Source organism: Varroa destructor, unplaced genomic scaffold (genome assembly GCF_002443255.2).
Source record: "Varroa destructor unplaced genomic scaffold, Vdes_3.0 BEIS01000007.1, whole genome shotgun sequence".
Lineage (NCBI taxonomy): Eukaryota > Metazoa > Arthropoda > Arachnida > Mesostigmata > Varroidae > Varroa > Varroa destructor.
The window spans coordinates 3007662-3025246 of NW_019211460.1; the positions used below are offsets into that span (position 1 = coordinate 3007662).

A 17585-nucleotide genomic window follows, 5' to 3' on the forward strand; every position below is an offset into this window, starting at 1 on the left:
TATNTATACACACACACACACAATATCTCTCTTTCTCTCTCAATAAACCAAAATTACAAGGCTATATTTCTATTATCACCCGTTAATTTTGTATTAAGAGTTGCATGTTGTAGGCAGTACTACCAGTTCTCGTTGAAACAAAAACAATACGGATATTCCAGATGTAGCCTTATTTTAACAAGATTCAACTGCCGTGTGCCTGGCCAACACTTCTGCACCCTAACATTTTTCGAAAGATTACCATAAAATACTCATTTATCGATGAATGTATATAGTTGGCAATTTTGACAAATTCAAGTTGCGATTTTCTAACCTGAACTCCGCTTGCTAGAAAAAAAAAAGACCAGAACTATTTCGCATCGAAAGTAGTGTAAGGAAGTAATAGCAACAACTGACATTATTGATACAGGTAATTTCACGAAAACTGCAGTACAAAAATTAGCGTCTCAGAAGCCTAAAAATTGAAATAGTTGTATATTTCGTACTGTTATCTTAGGTGAGCCATGCTATGATTCCGTTAGGCAGGACAGTGTCACACTTGAGGTCAGGTCCACCCTTCATGATAAGCTTAAAAATTCTGCATGATGTTGTCGGTTGCCTTATTTTCTTCGGCGATCCTGTGACCTTGGGGTTTTTCGCAATAGCCATGATCTCCCTCAATGATGTGGACAAGGGCTTTGAGTTTCACGACTTCTTCGAGTGCATCACGGTTGGCCACAGGTCCCTTTTCGTAAACGGGTCGGGTTTGTTGGAATCTTAGCATGCGATCTTGACTTGTTTGAACAACAGATTTCAACCCATTCTCCGGGCGCCGTTGGCTAAGAGGCTGCCTACGTTTTTGCAATGAAGGATTACGAGGAGCCTGTACAGAAGCTATTTCTTCAAGGAAGGCATGCTTCTTGCGAAGAGTCATTTGACAGCACAGCAAAAAAGAAAACCAACAACCGGCTCAGTCAGAGGTAATGTAAATGTGCAAAGTAAAGCACGTACAAATGCAGCTTGTGAAGTGGTTGGTGAATGTATCTATATGCTCAAAATTTTTTGAGCTCTCACAACAATAATGTCAAGGCCTAATTTTTCTAGGTATACCTCGATTCGAAGGTCGATTATGGTGGAAAACGTAAAGTCGGAAATGAAGAGAATTTCCAGTTAAAAAATTAGATACGTAAGCAGATTACGCCATATATGAAATGGGGAACTGGTACGATAGTCCCGATTACAAAAACTAGCTTTGTTATTATTATATAAATGAATTGTGGGAACCTTAGTAGGTTGTCGGCAATTCTATAACATTCTCAGTTTATGACCTATTCACATCCAGCATTTAGAGCCCTGTAAACTAAACAAGTGTTTCCAGGTATTTTTTTCCTACGAAGCATTTGATCGCCTACTGTGCCGTGTACAGATATAACAGTAGAATTTATTAACTTCTTTTCGCTTACAAGACAAGAAAAAGTCGATATATTGACACAACACACAGTAATACAGCGGATGCATCATAATTTAGCCGCTTATTCCTAGTTGGTGAGAAAAACGAAATTATTTCCCATGGAAATACTTTGTGCTGCGGTTATGTTCATTCAGGTAATCGAAACGTAGACTTAGGTTGGAGATCGAGTGCGGAGTTACCGCACGCTTGCATCTCAGTAAAAGCCATTGAACGGTGTTAATGAAAACCAGTAGATTGGTCACAGACTAATAACAACTGGCTTACGGGACATTCTGTCACTATATGTACCGGCGATGAATCAGAACATAATCTTCTTCGTTTGCTATAGTTCTCGCAAAGTTAAGTCTAATTTATGTAAATAACAAGAAGACGTGTGTCAATAGTTAAACATCGTCACGGTATAGGGTATTGTCGTAGGGATTGTCACCACATTGTAGAAATCGATGCTTTTACATCTAATCTATTAGCCCATTTCAAAAACTTGCTTTGTAACTGCAAGCCGTCATCGTCTTCATCGACGCTTACGATGTTCTTACACCATCTGCATAGATTTTTACGATAATATTTAGATCATTGAATTTATATACAACACATGTGAGGTTCTGAGATTTAACCTTAAGGACAAACCGCGATGGCGGTACATGACGACGTTTCGCTGAGTCTGACACGGAGGATATAGTCGCTGAGGTAGATTGCAACTTACCAGTTTTAGTTTGCAACAGTCGACACAGAGGCCGATGTGAGACGGCATCTTAACAGTGACAGAATGAGTTACACGTCAAGACACTGAGACATGTTGATAAACCTTGACCATTCGAATTGTCTCCCATAGCTGCAGATCGATGCCCAGTTTTTAGGCGAACTGAGCATCAGATATCAATTGTTGCTTGTTAACGCTCTCGAATTTGATCGCACAAACAATCTTTGCAACAGTTTGCATGCTACAACAGTTACTAACACTCCTTTTGTTGGTAGGTTCAACATTCAATCTCGTCTTGTGTTTTGGGCACACTATTCTCTATGAAATATGCCCGACTAGAGTACTGAGAATAGGTCGCATGAAAATTTGTGATATAGAAATACATATAGAGATTTTTAGCTTTATAAATGACTATAACAAACGTTTGCCGGGGCTTCAATAGTTTTAGACTGCAGTTACTTCACGTGCTCGAGTATTTTTATTGACATCCTCATCACAGACAGTAAATTAAACTTTTTGGGCCTTTTAAAAGCACCGCAGTGATTTATCGTTCGACGGGTATGTATATTTGATAAAAATACTAAATGTTTGTGCGTTTTCGCGATCATTTGTCGTAATGTTCCGTCTGAGCGTCCAATGTATGCACAGCGTATGCCACAGTTACTTTTAGTAATATAATTGTGTATCGTTTTTAGGTCACTGCTTCTCAGATAGCTCTTTAATTATACATTGGTTTTTATGATAATCATAAATGTAGCTAAATTAGTCTGCGACTATACTTTCGCTTCTCAGTTAGTGATAGCATGCTGTTTATAAGATCAATGGTTCTTCCTGAAGACGCGAAGTGCACTGACACCAGCTGTTCCATCCTACGTGGGAGCCTGTGTTACAAGCAAAAACTTCAGGAAAGAAAGATGTTATATTAATTTTGGCGCACCGTATTCCGTTTCTTACAAGTATAACAACTCCTAACACAAAGTACTTTGTCTTTTCGCAGTACTTCCAACAGGCCATTGCCCTTGACAACGGATTGTTGTGAAATTCAAGTGTGATGATTTATGTATTTTCAGGTATATATTAAATTATTCACTGAAAAAATAAAAAGTATATATACCACTGCGGTGAATTCCTTTACCAAATATATTTTTCGAGTATGTACAAGCTGTGCTTGTTCAGCTAATTAGGTTTCATTTTAACTGGTGATGCCTTTGAAGTTTTGAGGAAGTTGACGTGCAAAGGCTTAAACTTGACTGGGGTCATTCTTTGCTAAAATAAAAATTCCGTAATACATAATTATGGTTTTACAACATTGAAATTGAGATCTGTCGAATGCAAGGGTAATCTTGTTATTCGACTAATCGCCTGAGTTGCAATTGTCCATACTGATACTGATGATACTGCAAAAAGTAACGGATTAGTTGAGACAGAGACAGTAACTGCAATGGGATAACTGGTAATTTATCTCACAGTTTATGTTAGGCTGGGCGTAATAACAACGATACAAGCTTTTTTAGTCCAAGTCCAACTAAAGATAGAACCGTAAATGAATATAAAATTATATAAACAAGGTCACGGAATCAGCTTGATATAAAACCCGTATTACATGCTTGTCACTTAGGCTGTGAACCCATACCACTGGCTGTTTTTTAAAGCCTAAAAAATGTCAATATTATTGAAGTACCACACAACATTTCTATTCGCCATAAAATACAAGAATTTTTTCTCAACTTCCAAAAACTCAAATAACTGGAATAATATTTACGAGTGAATAGTGTAGCTTTTTAGATTTTCTAAGCCAATCATATTTTCTTCATTAAATAACCACTCTAATATGTGTCTCTCTAGAGAAATAGATGTTTTCGAAATATACAAACATAAAATAGTTCAAGAACAGCCTTCGAAATACGGGTTCCTTTTAAGTGTAATCAGATTTATGATAACATGTAAAGTTAATAACAGTTAAACATATAAGAGCACCTAATTATTTCAAGCCAAATTTTTGGAGAAAGCCTGAATGGAGAACAGAGCGGTTGACCGTCTACGATGTTATGTCTGCATTTTGTCCTACTATAAGTTCAGCCAAGCCACTTCACTCTTCTTTATTGTAAGTATTGTATATTTTGACAAGTGTTCGAGTAACACACGAAAATTCAGAAGTAACAGAACAAAAAATAGAACAGAAACATCAAAGGAATCTATGTATGAAGCAAACAGGAAAAGATTAATGGCGCAGTCTGAAATGTGTCTTCGCTTACAGAGTTAACATTAGTGGAATACTGCTACACTTCAGATACCGCGGAATGTGTCTAGATCTTTTTTAATATTATACCTAAAGGATACTCTATAGATTAATTTCGAATGTATTATGGTTTCTGATAAGTAGTCTTCAGTCCTTAAAAAACATTAACTAGATAACACTTTTCATTAAATACGTTTTACGTTAGTTTAGCTGTATTAGAGACGGTATGTATTATATCTTATAGCATATGAAGACATTAAAGGCCCGAATGGAAAAAATTCCGTATGTAACACTGGAAGAAGTATTAATTTGTCCCAGTTCTATATGTCAGATCCCAAATCAACGATTTAGTTTCATCATTCGGTAAATGAAGCGCCAGAAGTGTGCTCTTGATAATCTATATCTTAATATCTGGAATAAACTATTAGAGTTCATGTTTGATCTTCAATAGCCACTTGTAGATTAACACTTGCAGAAGAACAACGGGAAACCTTTGTATTATTTGAATTATCAATACCCGTAAATCCTAAAATACGTTTGCAACATAAAAACACAACCAAGTTTGATTTAACGCTCCGATTAATGTTCTCAGAAAAGCAAATCGCTTATACAATATGGTTGTTTTTTTTAGCGTGTGACAGTGGCGACACCAGAAGCTGTAAACAGGTAGTTCCTTACTTTCTTATCAAACAAAAAGAGATCTAAAATATTCAAGAATAATAATAATCATACGGACGCCCGGTTAGAAAATAAAACTTTCCTTGTAGTCAGTCGGTTTAGTATGTTGAATATGTACGTTTTTTCAAAATTTATTTTAAATTTTGAAAGTTTATTTAAAATGATGCCAGCTTCTGCAGTAGTTTTTAGCAGTTCCATTGCCGCTTCGATTACATCCTCGATTGGGAATGTACAACAGGGCAGCTTTTTTCTCGACTCTTGCTCACTGGAACAAAATAAGTTCTTCGCCGCGATGTTTCGATTATATTCTTCATACGAAGAACCCTCTAGTTTTTAGTGAGTAGTGATAAGTTTGTAATAAAAATTGACAATGATTAGTTAAACATGCATCCATTAAAAACTACGTGTTCCATGGAAAGCTTGCGTACATTTAAATTCTTTATTGCTCCTCAGTTTATAAGCGATAAATAAAAGGTTTAACTTTTTAGGTGTTCGCAAGTATGCTTTTTAAAAGTAAAGTGTTTAGTAAATGAAAAGCTGCAGTACGAGAACAACTCCTATTGAACAATTCACGCATTTATAATATTCGGTGCTTCCAGTATGTGTGGTCCGCTTATTCAAACAGAAACGTGCATTAGCAAAAAGAACGTAAACAGTTATGTTTAATCGATAAAAATATTCTAGTTCCTTATGTGTTATCGTAGTTACAGATGAAAAAATAAGGACGAAAATCTGATGTTTCCTAATGATATGCACCAGCTACAGTATCTACAAAATGCACTGATCAAACAGAAACTACCCTGTCTAAGCAAGCCGATAAACCGAAAACAGCAGAGCTGTACACATCAGTCTATGTAATCTTCACCGTTTTCGATGATGTACTGCGATGCCGACTTGAAAAATCACAGACTTTCACAGTGTCATATACTTCGATAATCTGGTTCAACTTTTTAATGATTCCCAAAACGCTTTTAACAACTTTATAAAAAGTTTAATTTAAACTTTAAATTTAAAAAAAATAAAAAAGAAACTTTAAATACTACGTTTGTTGATTAATAAGAATAGTTTAATGGCAAAGCTTTTATAAATATGTAGCACGTTAATTGTACGTTGTGTGTAATATGGTGTATGATATTGGCGTTAACTCATGTTTCAACCTGAACTCTGCTTTCCGTAGCATAAATATTTTCGCCGCGTTTTTGAATTTCCAAGTTATACGAATACACTAATAATTTGCAAGTGCCTTACGAGTTCTTCTATAATATAAGTTTATTATTATTTATTTTCTTTACCTAATTTTCTGTTTTCGTCAAGCGAGACATGAGAATATTTTAGTAGCGGTATTGATTCTGAGGGCTATTAGTTTTTGTGAGCAATAATATTTATATCGTAACGAACTAAATATTAAACCAAATTACCTTACTGTTATTGGTAAAAGCAAATTTTTCTTGTAGGGACATTTTGCAAGCGACGCATCCATACGAAGCGGTTAGTTAGTGCGCTTAATTCATTCACAAAGATCATCCAGTGAGATATAGAAGCCTGTTTGCCGTCCTAACGAGACCGGGACCTTTCGGAAAATGCGATCAAAATGGCCATTGTGCTCCATGTAGCTTTTATGTATTTTTACCTGTTCTCAGAATTAGTTCTCAGAATTAGTTAGTAGAAGTTCAAGGCCTTTAAATAAACAGCGCCACATGTAGGCACAATTTTATTTCACAATTCAACCTTCGTTAACAAGTGCTTTTTTGCTTAGGTTACAAAGTTATGTCCCGCGTGTGGGATTTATGTCAGACCTCATATCCAAATATTTGTGTGAGATCATAATTAACAACAATCCAAATCGTGTTCAACAATTTTTTTTTAGTAGCCAATGAGGAATTACAGGAATTCAAGGACCAGGTCAGTTGCAGGCGCCTGATCTTTTTATGTCTGAAGCACGTTTAAACTGGAAGTCATCAGTCACGATGTTTTTTTGGAAAACCGTTGTGTCTACTCCAAAAACAGTGTAAACCAGAAGTAAAGATGGTTTAATTTATTGTTTTTTTTTTTTTTACTAACATCCGTCGTTGAAACACACGATGGATGTTCCTCAGTACAAAGGGTGTGTAGAAAAGCCTTCCATTAATAATAGATCATTTAGTATTCCTGTATGCATCTTAACAACGGAATCAGATGTTGCTCGCCGTAATTGCGGGTTTACCTTAGTCTGAGCCTTAGATCTAACTTATTATCAAACACAATGTAGCTTTAAGTTGTCGACATGCACTGTTACTCGTATAGGTTGATCTAGGCTTGGTCGCTCTAAAAGTATCCCTTCCCTTGTAAACGTATCTCGTGATCTGATCTATGAGAAATCGCGCGCTCCCATTGTTGTTATTTTGCAAGGTAGAGGCGGCCATATTGCTTTACCGTACGCTTTCCTTCTTACACGCTCTCGCCTTTTCGGATGGAACGATCAGCTGTGTTTAGAACAGATAAATTACATAGAACCGAATGCAGAGTGCCACAGAACTGCACTCTGCTCCCGATACCATCATAGAGTAGTAACAGTTGTCAACTTTCTTGAAAGGTGCTCCTCTCAGCGCCAGAATATTGTGTAATTTGAATGCGCATTAGTCCCAAGCGGTCGCCGAGATAACCAATAGTCGATTGTGCACATGTTTTAGAGATTTTGGTACGATCAACAAAAATTAAATACACTAAGGTAAATACTGGGAACGGAATTGCATCGATTAGATCAACCCCGTTCTCTTTTTGTGTGACTCCGCAAGCTTCTAAGAAGCAACTCATTTATCAAGCAAAACACAGATCAACTTCTGCTTGATGCCGGCCATCTGTGTCGAGAACAGGTTTTCACCGGTCTAAATGGCCTGAAATGGAGATGCGTAAGCATGTCTAGGCAACTCGGAATAACTCTGGTTTGCAAAGAGACAAAGAAATATGAAAGGTGAGTTGGACGGTACACCTACCTTTACGTCCAAGTTCTGTACAGAAATATTCAACCCAGCATTTTTAGGCGCAACGGAACTTGTCATATTTAGGACAAGATGAGAAGATATTTATATGCGGAAGGCCATTCGTAAAAAAAGAAGCCCTAGAAATACATATATATACATACGTCTAGTCATTATGTATAGGTAGCACGAATGTTTAACGTATGCTTTGCCAAAATAGCACTATGAAGCGCTACCATAGCAGCATAATCGAAGTCAGAATCTTTAATCCTAAAAGCCTGAGCGTTCGACCTGGACGAAATATTTTTGTGTACGCATGGTATTTGTCCTTAATGTCTCGAAAACTAGTATGTTAGTAGAAAAGTAACGGAAGTGTGCTTTATAACTTTTTAATGTTTCTATTCTCAGTTAGCCGAAGTTCCTCAACATGTTTATTGACATTAGAAACGTACCCTTGCTATGACATCAAAAAAGGAATATGAATTTCGTAGGATTTGCTTTTCATTTTATTTGGTCATGGACATCTCATTATCGCTAGCATTTAAAGAAATTATATTTATATACTGAATTACGCGTATTATGGTAGTTCCTTAGATTATAATGTCGCTCCATAATCGTCAGATTCGTTTCTGACTTTCCATTTTCGGCGTCTGGGAAATAAATATACTTTTCTCATTAGTCTAGCACACATTTTACTTCGTTTACATCGTAGAAATCCACATCTGAATATCAATTCGGGATAAATTCTATCCTTGTTTAAACGAATATTTTTGATTATTTTCAACAGTGACCAAGAAGAAGAATTTTCTTTAACGGGGAAAGCGTGAAAAACGGTAATTTTCCCGTTTTCACCCATATGCAACATGCACAATACTTATAAATCATAAATCATTTAAACTTTTACTTAATTTCTAGATCTGCAGTGTAATAATTTTCTCTTTCATGTTCAAAATAGTACTAGAGTTATTCCTTTCTTATTTCTTAATATGCATGTTAACAGACTTTCCTTGATTAAAACCTTTATTCAGCTTTAAAGCCGGGACCTATAATAAAATTGATGGCGTTATGCTGAGCTCTAAATCTTTTTTAGGCCTGTAAATGATATTTTTGATTCTTTACCTAAACAATGAAAGCGACAAGTCGCGTATTTATGCAATTGGATACAACTGATATTGTGGTGTGTTAAAAAAAAGAATAGAAACTACTGATCTGAAACCGAAATTGTATGGCCTTAGAACCTTTTTAGATTTAAAATCTATTTAGTGCACGCAACACTTTTTTTGTAGAACCTGCACGTCTGCTTAATCCGTGCTGCGCCCGGCTTTGAAATGTAGGAAGTACTAAAGCTAACTGATGCTCTGCTAAGTGCTTTAATTGGCATTTATGTGCACAATAAGGCCTCACGCTTCAAACAGTTGTTCAAAGAGGCGGATTCAGGCTGGTATTGCCGTACTCGTAAATGACCTCGCACCACCTACCCATCGTATTCTTTGATATAGAATATTTCTTTCTGCGGGAGTGTTTCTCATTAGATGATTGGAGAGCCGTTTACGACAATGAGCACAGTCTTTTTACATAATTAGGGGTTATTATAAAGTGCCAGTCAAAAATGTTTTTAACATCTAACAGAATAAAAGAAACCGAAAATATGATCGAATAGAATTTGTCGATATTCTCTAGACCCTAGCCTCAGGGCAGTTGTTCCTCTTGCCCCTTGTTGTTTCTTTGAGCATATTTCTCTGTACTGGGGGACTTTCCTCGAGCTGATCTTTTTACCGATCACTATTTAAGTAAATGCACTTGATGAAAATATTGGTGACTATCATTTTGCGTATTAGATTTTCATAATCAGTGACACGTATTCGCATTAGACTTGAAAAAATAAGATAAGAATAAAATCTTCATTGAATTAATTCTTGCACAGTGTTGTTAGTAATCGATATCATATGATCCGTACTTCACGGGATCACCATTTTTTGCCGATGTGAACTTTCCTATGTGAAGATTTGGCAGCAGGGTCTCTCACAGCAACTCTGCGTAATTTTTTCTATCATTTATTTTTAATATAGAGGAAAGGCCTTATTTGTTGAAACAAGTACTTTGTGATGATTCACTGATCCATGCTCTCTACCTAGCCGGAACTGACTTTTTTCGAAAGGTTACTGTTCACCCTATCTGTTGGTCTAAAGTAGTTTAGCAGCGACACTGACAAGAAAAGCTGCGAAGTTTAGATGGAATTAAATCAATCAGCTATGGCTTATCAGTTTCGTCTAATGTTCTAGCGCTCGGCCCGAAACGAGATAATGGCTGCATGTTTTTTATACAGATATAATCCTATGCTTTGACGACTACATATACGACATTATTTTGTGAAACATCTTTTATGCTTTATGGCATCTAGTCAGGTATATCGATGCGACTATAACAAAGAAACGGTGCGTTCCAAAAATATCCATGCATCAACAAAATTTTTAAAACAATTCGCGCTTCTTTGTAAAAAAAGAAAGGCAAACAATGTGTTATAATTCGAGATGTGGCCACATAAATACCATACAGATATTTAGAAATCGACTTGATTGACTTGTTCAATACGGCGCCCCCCAATCTGTCTGAAATAATCTCGTCATATACAAATATTCGTTTCGTAGACTTCTGCTTGCACGACAAAATCTCAGTGTTGCTTTAACTTGTATTCTCAGCTATGCTTTTAATTCTAGTTGTATATTAAGGATTTTTTTTTTCATGTTTCAAGTACATCAGTAGCAAGGTTCAGACATTCGCAGTCTGGGGACATAATAAAATACATATGGATGTAATCATTCAAATCGTGTAATATTGTGCAATTGTTGTAGCAAACGAACTTAGAACTCTTAACCACATAAAAACTATTCGATATCGTAAACTGTTAGTCAGTTTACTAATAACTCTTAATTAAATGCATCCTGCTTGATAAGTGGTTGTGTGTCTGAACGCCTTGACACCCCTACTGAAATTGTATAGGCCATTATCATAGATATATTCGTAGTCAGCGGATCGTTGGGATGTTATTATTTTATTGGCTGATGTCCAAGTGTATCGAACTTATCGAGATTTCGATAGATGTAGCGGGGAAAATTTTATGCTCAATTTATTTCGACTGTAATTAGAACACGCTTAACTGAACGCTGTTGTGTAATAACGCAACACTTGCAGGCGACCGAAACAGACGTTTGACTAAGAAGATTCATCATCGTTCAGAGTAGAGCCGCTGCCACGAGGTGTGTGGCGCAAAGGGAATATGGACATGGGATCCTTACACGGCTTCCAGCTGCTCGACTTTTCACACTACAACAAACCGCCAAACCCGTTAACCCATTTAGCGGTCACTCAGCAAACATCATTATTAGGTTTTTAAAAAGAAAAAACAGCTATAACTTGTGTAACCGCAAGTTCATCTGTGAAACATGTTGAGAAATCTTTATGCTCTCATTACTTTTATTAGACTGCTATACGGTATTGCCTAAAAAAATCGCAGAAATGAGCTCATATAGCCTTCCCTTTTATGCTTCTACCATATTTATGTACGATAATACCTCTTGTAGTTCTAGAGTCATTGAGAGTTACACGACGATCGTTTCCAGTACATTATTAAAAATAATTTTTATACTGGTTTTAAAGCCATCCATTGAATTAGCGAATTGGTCTTTGTGTCTTTGGTCACTACGTGTAAATAGCCCCACTTAGTGGAAGCCTGAGCGGGTTATCAAGTGGAAGTTCTCGGGAGGAGTCGAACGTCTCCTCCGGTACTGAAAATCAGGATCAACATTCAGTCAGCATTGTTGTTGGTTCAACCGGTCAGCAGTTGACTCAGACACAACTTCATTCACAGCTGGCCACTTCGGTGGCTACCTCTAGTGGACTTCATCGGCACACAACGCAAAGCGCACCCGGTGCCGTTGTGCTTTCTCCCCAACTCAGACAACAAGCAACACAACAGCAGCAGCAGCAGCAGCAGCAACTTACTGCAAATGGTATTCAAGGTCAATGGTGGATGCTAATCATGAAAATGACTTGATGGATTATCGATACGTTTCGTCACTATATATATAGTATATATAAGCTTTTTTCAAAATCTAACTTAGAAAAAAAATTCGCATTGTTCTCTGCTTCAGATTTTGCTGGCAGAAGACGTCCTTACTAGGCATACATATAGATGACTTCGAAAATATTTCAGTGTTACCGTTTGTGAATACTGCCATATTCATATAATATCGAGTAACAACAATATTGTATTATATATTTATGTTTCTTGTATAGGTGGGGTCCGTAAATTTGAGTGCAGCGTATGCCATAAAGCTTTCAAGCAACTTGCCCATCTAAATACACATGCTCTCTTGCACGAAGGTATGTAACAACTCGTACTGACCTTCCATAATATATAGAAAATCTATCCAAAATCTATAATAGATTAATCCTACCCATCCTTACAGGCAAACGACCTCACAAATGTTCATACTGTGAGCATACGTTTAGTCAGCTAACACATCTTAAAAGACATTTGGTTACTCATCGCACGTATTGCGCTGACGAGCACCTTCGATCCAGCTCCACATACAGGTATGGATGGCTGCGCAATACGTGGTCATCCTGTTCTCGCTACACACTAGATACCCTACGACAATATTGTTTGTATCCGTCCTACGTATTTAAGTATGTATGCGATAGATCTCTCTGAAATAACGCGCTTTCACAAGTATTACTAGCGAACTTTCATTATTGAGGAACTAATGCCTTACTGAAAATATAGGGTATATAAAGGTACGCTTCGTGTTTCATAGAACCTCTTTATTAGTGATTCGTGAAGTCATGAGACACACCGACGTCCCTCTCTATTCCTAGTCGATTCAAGGCACAGAGCATCAGTGAATTTTACCAACCTAATACGAAGTAAGCTTTATTTATTCATAACGTACGCGTATTCCAGCTGCCATTTATGTCCTCGACGATTTGCGTTCCCCTCGGACCTTAATGCTCACCTCAATAAGCACTACAATCGAGAGCAGGTATATAGGTCTTATGAGAACCATTTTTTCCGACGTAACAGTTTATATGTCTCGCAAATAATTATGTGCAGATATCGACCGTCAATAAAGTTTCCAAAGAAAAGCTGTTACTTACGAAGAATAACTGTTACTTACGCTCATTCAATGATACTAGCGTAAATCATCGGCTACAAGAGCCTCGGGAAATTCTACCCATGGCCAGCGAGCAGGGTGTGTCTCCTCTATTGCCAATGGACTATTAACCGTTGCCACCGGAGGCAATACTTCGTCCGCTATAGACAGCGAAACCGTCTCTCTAACAAGTGCGTACACAATTTCAGTGGCATGGTAACGAATTAAATAAAAGATGCTTGTTAATATGTCGACTTCGTAATTCATTTATGTATATATAAAGAGAGATGCAGATGCCCTGTAGATGAGCAAAAAAATCTGGCACGAATTTCGTCTTCGGTAAATGTTGATAATTCATACATATACACAGGTTCGTCAAAGTCAAGATGAGACGCGTCTGGTGAAGCAACTATCTCGCTGGTTCTGTCGTACTGATTTGAGAACTTACATTTTCCATGCATCGATCCATTGTTGTATGTTTTTCTTTTAGGCGTTGGCGGCATTGGTGCTTACGCCTGTCAAATTTGCACCCGAGTATTTCAGTATCAAAGCCAGCTACGTGAACACATGTATAAACATACAAAAATCCGTCGGTTTGTGTGCGAACAATGCGACAGGCGCTTTATGAAGGAACATCATCTAAAGGTATGAGTGACACGGCACCCGTTTTTGTTTCGTAATACTAGAATAGAAAATTAGTAACTTTTGTTGAGCATCTAGATTCAAATGCTTTGTAATATCGGGATTTTTTATTTCACGATTATGAAAATGAGGTACAGATTACCTTCCAATGATAACAAGTAGTAAAATGAATAAAACTGCTAATTTGTATCCTCCGTTAGTAACGCTAGGTGACAATTTGTTGGTACAGGTACACCAGCAATCGACGCATCTCTGCCTCCGACCTCACGTTTGTCCCGTCTGTCATAAGACATTCTCGATCAAGGCAAACCTCGAACGACACTTGTATGTACATTCTAGCCATAAGGAATTCGTTTGTCCTGTTTGCTCTAAGCGATTCGCCCAGCCTCAAACGCTAAAGATGCACAGTGTCTCGCACAAGGATGTCAAACCGCACGTATGCAAGATATGTGGAAAGGTTTGTTTAATAATAATAATTAAAGTACGTAGCAGTTAACAGGCATAACTCATACAGAATTTATTACCGGCTTTCGTAGTAAGATAATGACTTAATTGAGTCTTGTAGATGGAGTAAACAATGGCTTTGTTGGCTCCCCATAGGGCTTAGCGCGGGCTCATAACCTGCGTGCACATATGGCTATTCACCAGCAAAACAAGCCATACTCCTGTGAGTATTGCAGTGCTACGTTCACTTTGAAAGGAAATCTTCAGCGTCATCATAAAGAAAAACACCAAGGATTATTTGAGTCGTCCAACAGTGGCTCAGCAATTACCGCGGCGTCTATCGCTGGCAGCTCTGGGCCAGCTGACGATTCAGGAGTTCGAGACGATGGTGGAAGGCGAACTCAAGTGGAGCCTTCGCGTGAAGCGGGTGGACAACCTTCAGCAAGTCAAATGGAACAGATGATTTCAGTTGATGAAGAAGCATCACAGTCCGACGATGGGGCTAGAGCGGGGGACTTTGAGCGGGCGGAATCCCCTCGCAGTCTACCTGGCATCTATTCCGGCGAACAAAGTCAACTGGGCGTTTCAGCCGACCGTGAACAGGACGAGGTGCAAGAGGGTGGTGACAATGCAAATGATGTTGATGACGTCAACGACAACGACGGACGACAAAGCGAAGACTCCCTGGAATCAGAAATCGATCCAGTGTTCGATGAAGCGCCTGAGACTAGGTCAGGTGGCGAACTGACGGCATCGAATGGCGGCTCACAAGGCGAAGCGAGCCAGGGACTTGGCAACCTGAACGGTCCGTCTGCCGTTAATCCACAGCCACAGCAGGAACAATCTAATCAGCAACAGCAGCAATCTCAACAACAGACACTTTTCCAGCCATACGCTAGCTGTACGGGTTCTAGTGCAGTTCAACAGTCAGCGTCACCTACAAGCCCAGAATTATTCCATCCACACCATCATGTTTCGCAGCTGTCGGCGAGCGTATTTTCGCAAACGATTAATCATCATCATCATCATCATCATCATCACGTAACAAGTCAGCTTCCGGTCGCTGTTCCTCCTGTCCACCCTTTCTACCACCCACATCATCATCACCCGCATCATCATCCAGTGGCTCATCCAGGTCACCATTCGGCCCATGCCACTCATGTTTCGGCGGCGGCGGCAGCAGCTGCGGCAGCAGCGGCACAGACAGCCGGCCCGCCAGGGGTTTCCGAGGGGTTGTCACTCGGTCATGCTGGATCTTTACAGCTACTTCATGACAGTGCGGCTGCTGCTGCGGCTGTCAATGCCCCGCCGCCTCCCGTTCCCCCAGGAGTTGTGCAACATCCAGTAACAAGTATGAGTGCCATGGCCGGTATGAGTAGTGCCCCAGTGAGCGATATTGGTGCACGTATTCAGGCGTTGCACGCAGCGATCGATGAGCTTGCTCAGCAAAATGCAGTTGGAGTGGCGATGGGTTGTGCGGCAAGTGTACCTAGTGAAAAGATTACGGCTATTCATATGGCGGTTGACGAGCTTGTATCGCAAGGGTCACAATCAGGGGTCGGAGCACACCATCCAGCAGTAAATAGCCATCCTGCTCATCCAGGAACAGCCACATGTCATCCGACAGCACATACGCTGGCAGCAGCTGCCGTAGCTGCTGCTGCTGCTTCGAGTCATCCACACATCACCCATCCGCATGGTCACCCACCTCATGCACTGACTCAAAGCCACCAAAACCAGCATCATGGTTTGCAGACGCCTCCGCCGGGCTCGCATCACCTGTCACATAACCACAACGGAAGTTTACCTGGGGCTGGTCAAATGCTTGATCTGAGAAGCACTGGAGGCCCCCCCCCTGGTCAACTGGAACATCATATGTGATTGATAAGTGATAACGCTTTGAGTTGACTAAGATTGGTTTGACTCGGTCGAGAGTTCGCATCAACATTACACATGCTAACAGCGTTCCTATTATTAAAAATACAGTGGTAACTCACGTATACAAGCCAATTCCGACCGAGCTGCGTCCCTTTCTTCACTCCCGTTCACTCCTCACTGGATAGTCTGTTATTTTTGTTATTTGTCAGATTAAACATATTATATGTATTTACCTAATCTCATCCATAAGGAGGGAGATGAAAGCTTGAAGTCACCTGTTCAGAATGTGGTCTGCTGCGTTTTTGTAGTTTTCGTGAGAGCTGGCATATCATTAAGAGATGTCATATACCGGGTGTTTTCAGTTGTGAAAATTATAGCGGGCTCGGTTAGAGTCCGGCTAGAACAACGAGCATAAGAAACTAACATACGTTTGTCTCGGAGAGAACATACAAACAGAGAGAGTCGTAAAATATTTCAGGTGTTAAAGGTCAGATCAGTTAACATCAGATCATCCTTGCATATACGCAAATATTATATATGTGAGGATGGACATGAAAGTCCACAAAACGGGAATTTTCAGATACCTTAAACGTGAATTATGAACAAGTCATTTTAGTGACGAGTCATTAACATAGTCATTTTTTACTAATAAATTATCGATAAATGGTTCAATATTGTACTAACATAAGTCACTAGATAAATGCAATTATTATTCATACTATTAAAAATTGTTCTCGGTGTGTCGAGGACTATGTGGCGCATTACAAATCATCATTGTTCTAATAGCGCAAGCTCACAAGTTCAGGGTGTCTAAATTGATGTGACAAAGTAATATATATATATATATATATATATATATATAGTAACCTAGGAACTGCGCTACAGACAAGGCTTTTTACCCAATTAGCAGTATTAATATTTGTTAGGTTATATCTGCTTTGCGCGTTACCCCGCTCTACAATGATCGATATTTTCAATTTCATCTCCAGATTTGTAAAAATTCAGCGAATACCAATCCTTAAGCTCGATACGAAAAAACTAAGGTGGGACAGTATTTAAGATGTTCGACACGCAAGGCTCGTGGCGGCATTGCTTGCACCTCTTCTGGCGTTAACTAATGATATGGACTCGACAAATATTATAACTGCCTGTCGGAAAAAGAGTCTTAAAATGGTTATTTGTAAATCGCGCCCGGGGACTGCTTCGGGTTGTTCGGATAGGTAAACAATTGGAGCACTTTGTCTTCACAGTGAGTCACAATTGCGAATAGAATATTTGATACGTTGTATATATATATATATAAATGAGTATATCCAGTTGTGTAGAAAATATCAAAGCTCGTTGAGAATAAAGGACGAGACCGAATTAATTTACATTTACATATATTGACAGTGTGTCTTTTTTTATGTATAACAAATACCGTACCAAGTTAGTACTTGGGCTT

The 17585-nt window shown here is 38.7% G+C and overlaps 2 protein-coding genes across 4 annotated transcripts; one reads left to right on the top strand and one right to left on the bottom strand.

Moving 5' to 3' along the window:
- Positions 1-11: 11 nt before the first annotated feature.
- On the bottom strand, positions 12-2423 carry LOC111254191 (uncharacterized). 2 transcript variants are annotated; one of them, XM_022814792.2, is made up of 2 exons: positions 2154-2423; positions 12-895 (listed from the first exon to the last, which is right to left on the bottom strand). In XM_022814792.2, exons 1-2 carry the CDS (start codon positions 2199-2201, stop codon positions 569-571), a joined length of 375 nt encoding a protein of 124 aa, XP_022670527.1. In that variant the 5' UTR covers positions 2202-2423; the 3' UTR covers positions 12-568. The 2 variants fall into 2 exon arrangements, with proteins under 2 accessions (XP_022670527.1, XP_022670526.1); XM_022814791.2 differs by having other exon boundaries at positions 12-898.
- A 5062-nt stretch (positions 2424-7485) lies between these two features.
- Positions 7486-17526, top strand: LOC111253823 (uncharacterized). Of its 2 annotated transcripts, none has more exons than XM_022813891.2 (10): positions 7486-8017; positions 11217-11410; positions 11738-12043; positions 12321-12407; positions 12494-12620; positions 12988-13066; positions 13221-13368; positions 13668-13822; positions 14049-14276; positions 14420-17526. In XM_022813891.2, the coding sequence occupies exons 2-10, from the start codon at positions 11302-11304 to the stop codon at positions 16142-16144; spliced, it is 2964 nt and encodes a 987-aa protein (XP_022669626.1). In that variant the 5' UTR covers positions 7486-8017; positions 11217-11301; the 3' UTR covers positions 16145-17526. The 2 variants fall into 2 exon arrangements, with proteins under 2 accessions (XP_022669626.1, XP_022669627.1); XM_022813892.2 differs by having other exon boundaries at positions 7487-8017; positions 11738-12034.
- Positions 17527-17585: the final 59 nt, after the last annotated feature.

What these genes read in the sequence shown, in the direction of transcription:
- LOC111254191 (XM_022814791.2), bottom strand. Translation starts at nt 2,201, where the DNA reads ATGCCGTCTCACATCGGCCTCTGTGTCGACTGTTGCAAACTAAAACTG. An exon ending in ACTGTTGCAAACTAAAACTG is followed by an intron (nt 899 to 2,153) that starts GTAAGTTGCAAT and finishes ACTCTTCGCAAG; the next exon opens with AAGCATGCCTTCCTTGAAGA.
- LOC111253823 (XM_022813891.2), top strand. Translation starts at nt 11,302, where the DNA reads ATGGACATGGGATCCTTACACGGCTTCCAGCTGCTCGACTTTTCACAC. An exon ending in CGATCCAGCTCCACATACAG is followed by an intron (nt 12,621 to 12,987) that starts GTATGGATGGCT and finishes CGCGTATTCCAG; the next exon opens with CTGCCATTTATGTCCTCGAC. An exon ending in CGAAACCGTCTCTCTAACAA is followed by an intron (nt 13,369 to 13,667) that starts GTGCGTACACAA and finishes TTTTTCTTTTAG; the next exon opens with GCGTTGGCGGCATTGGTGCT.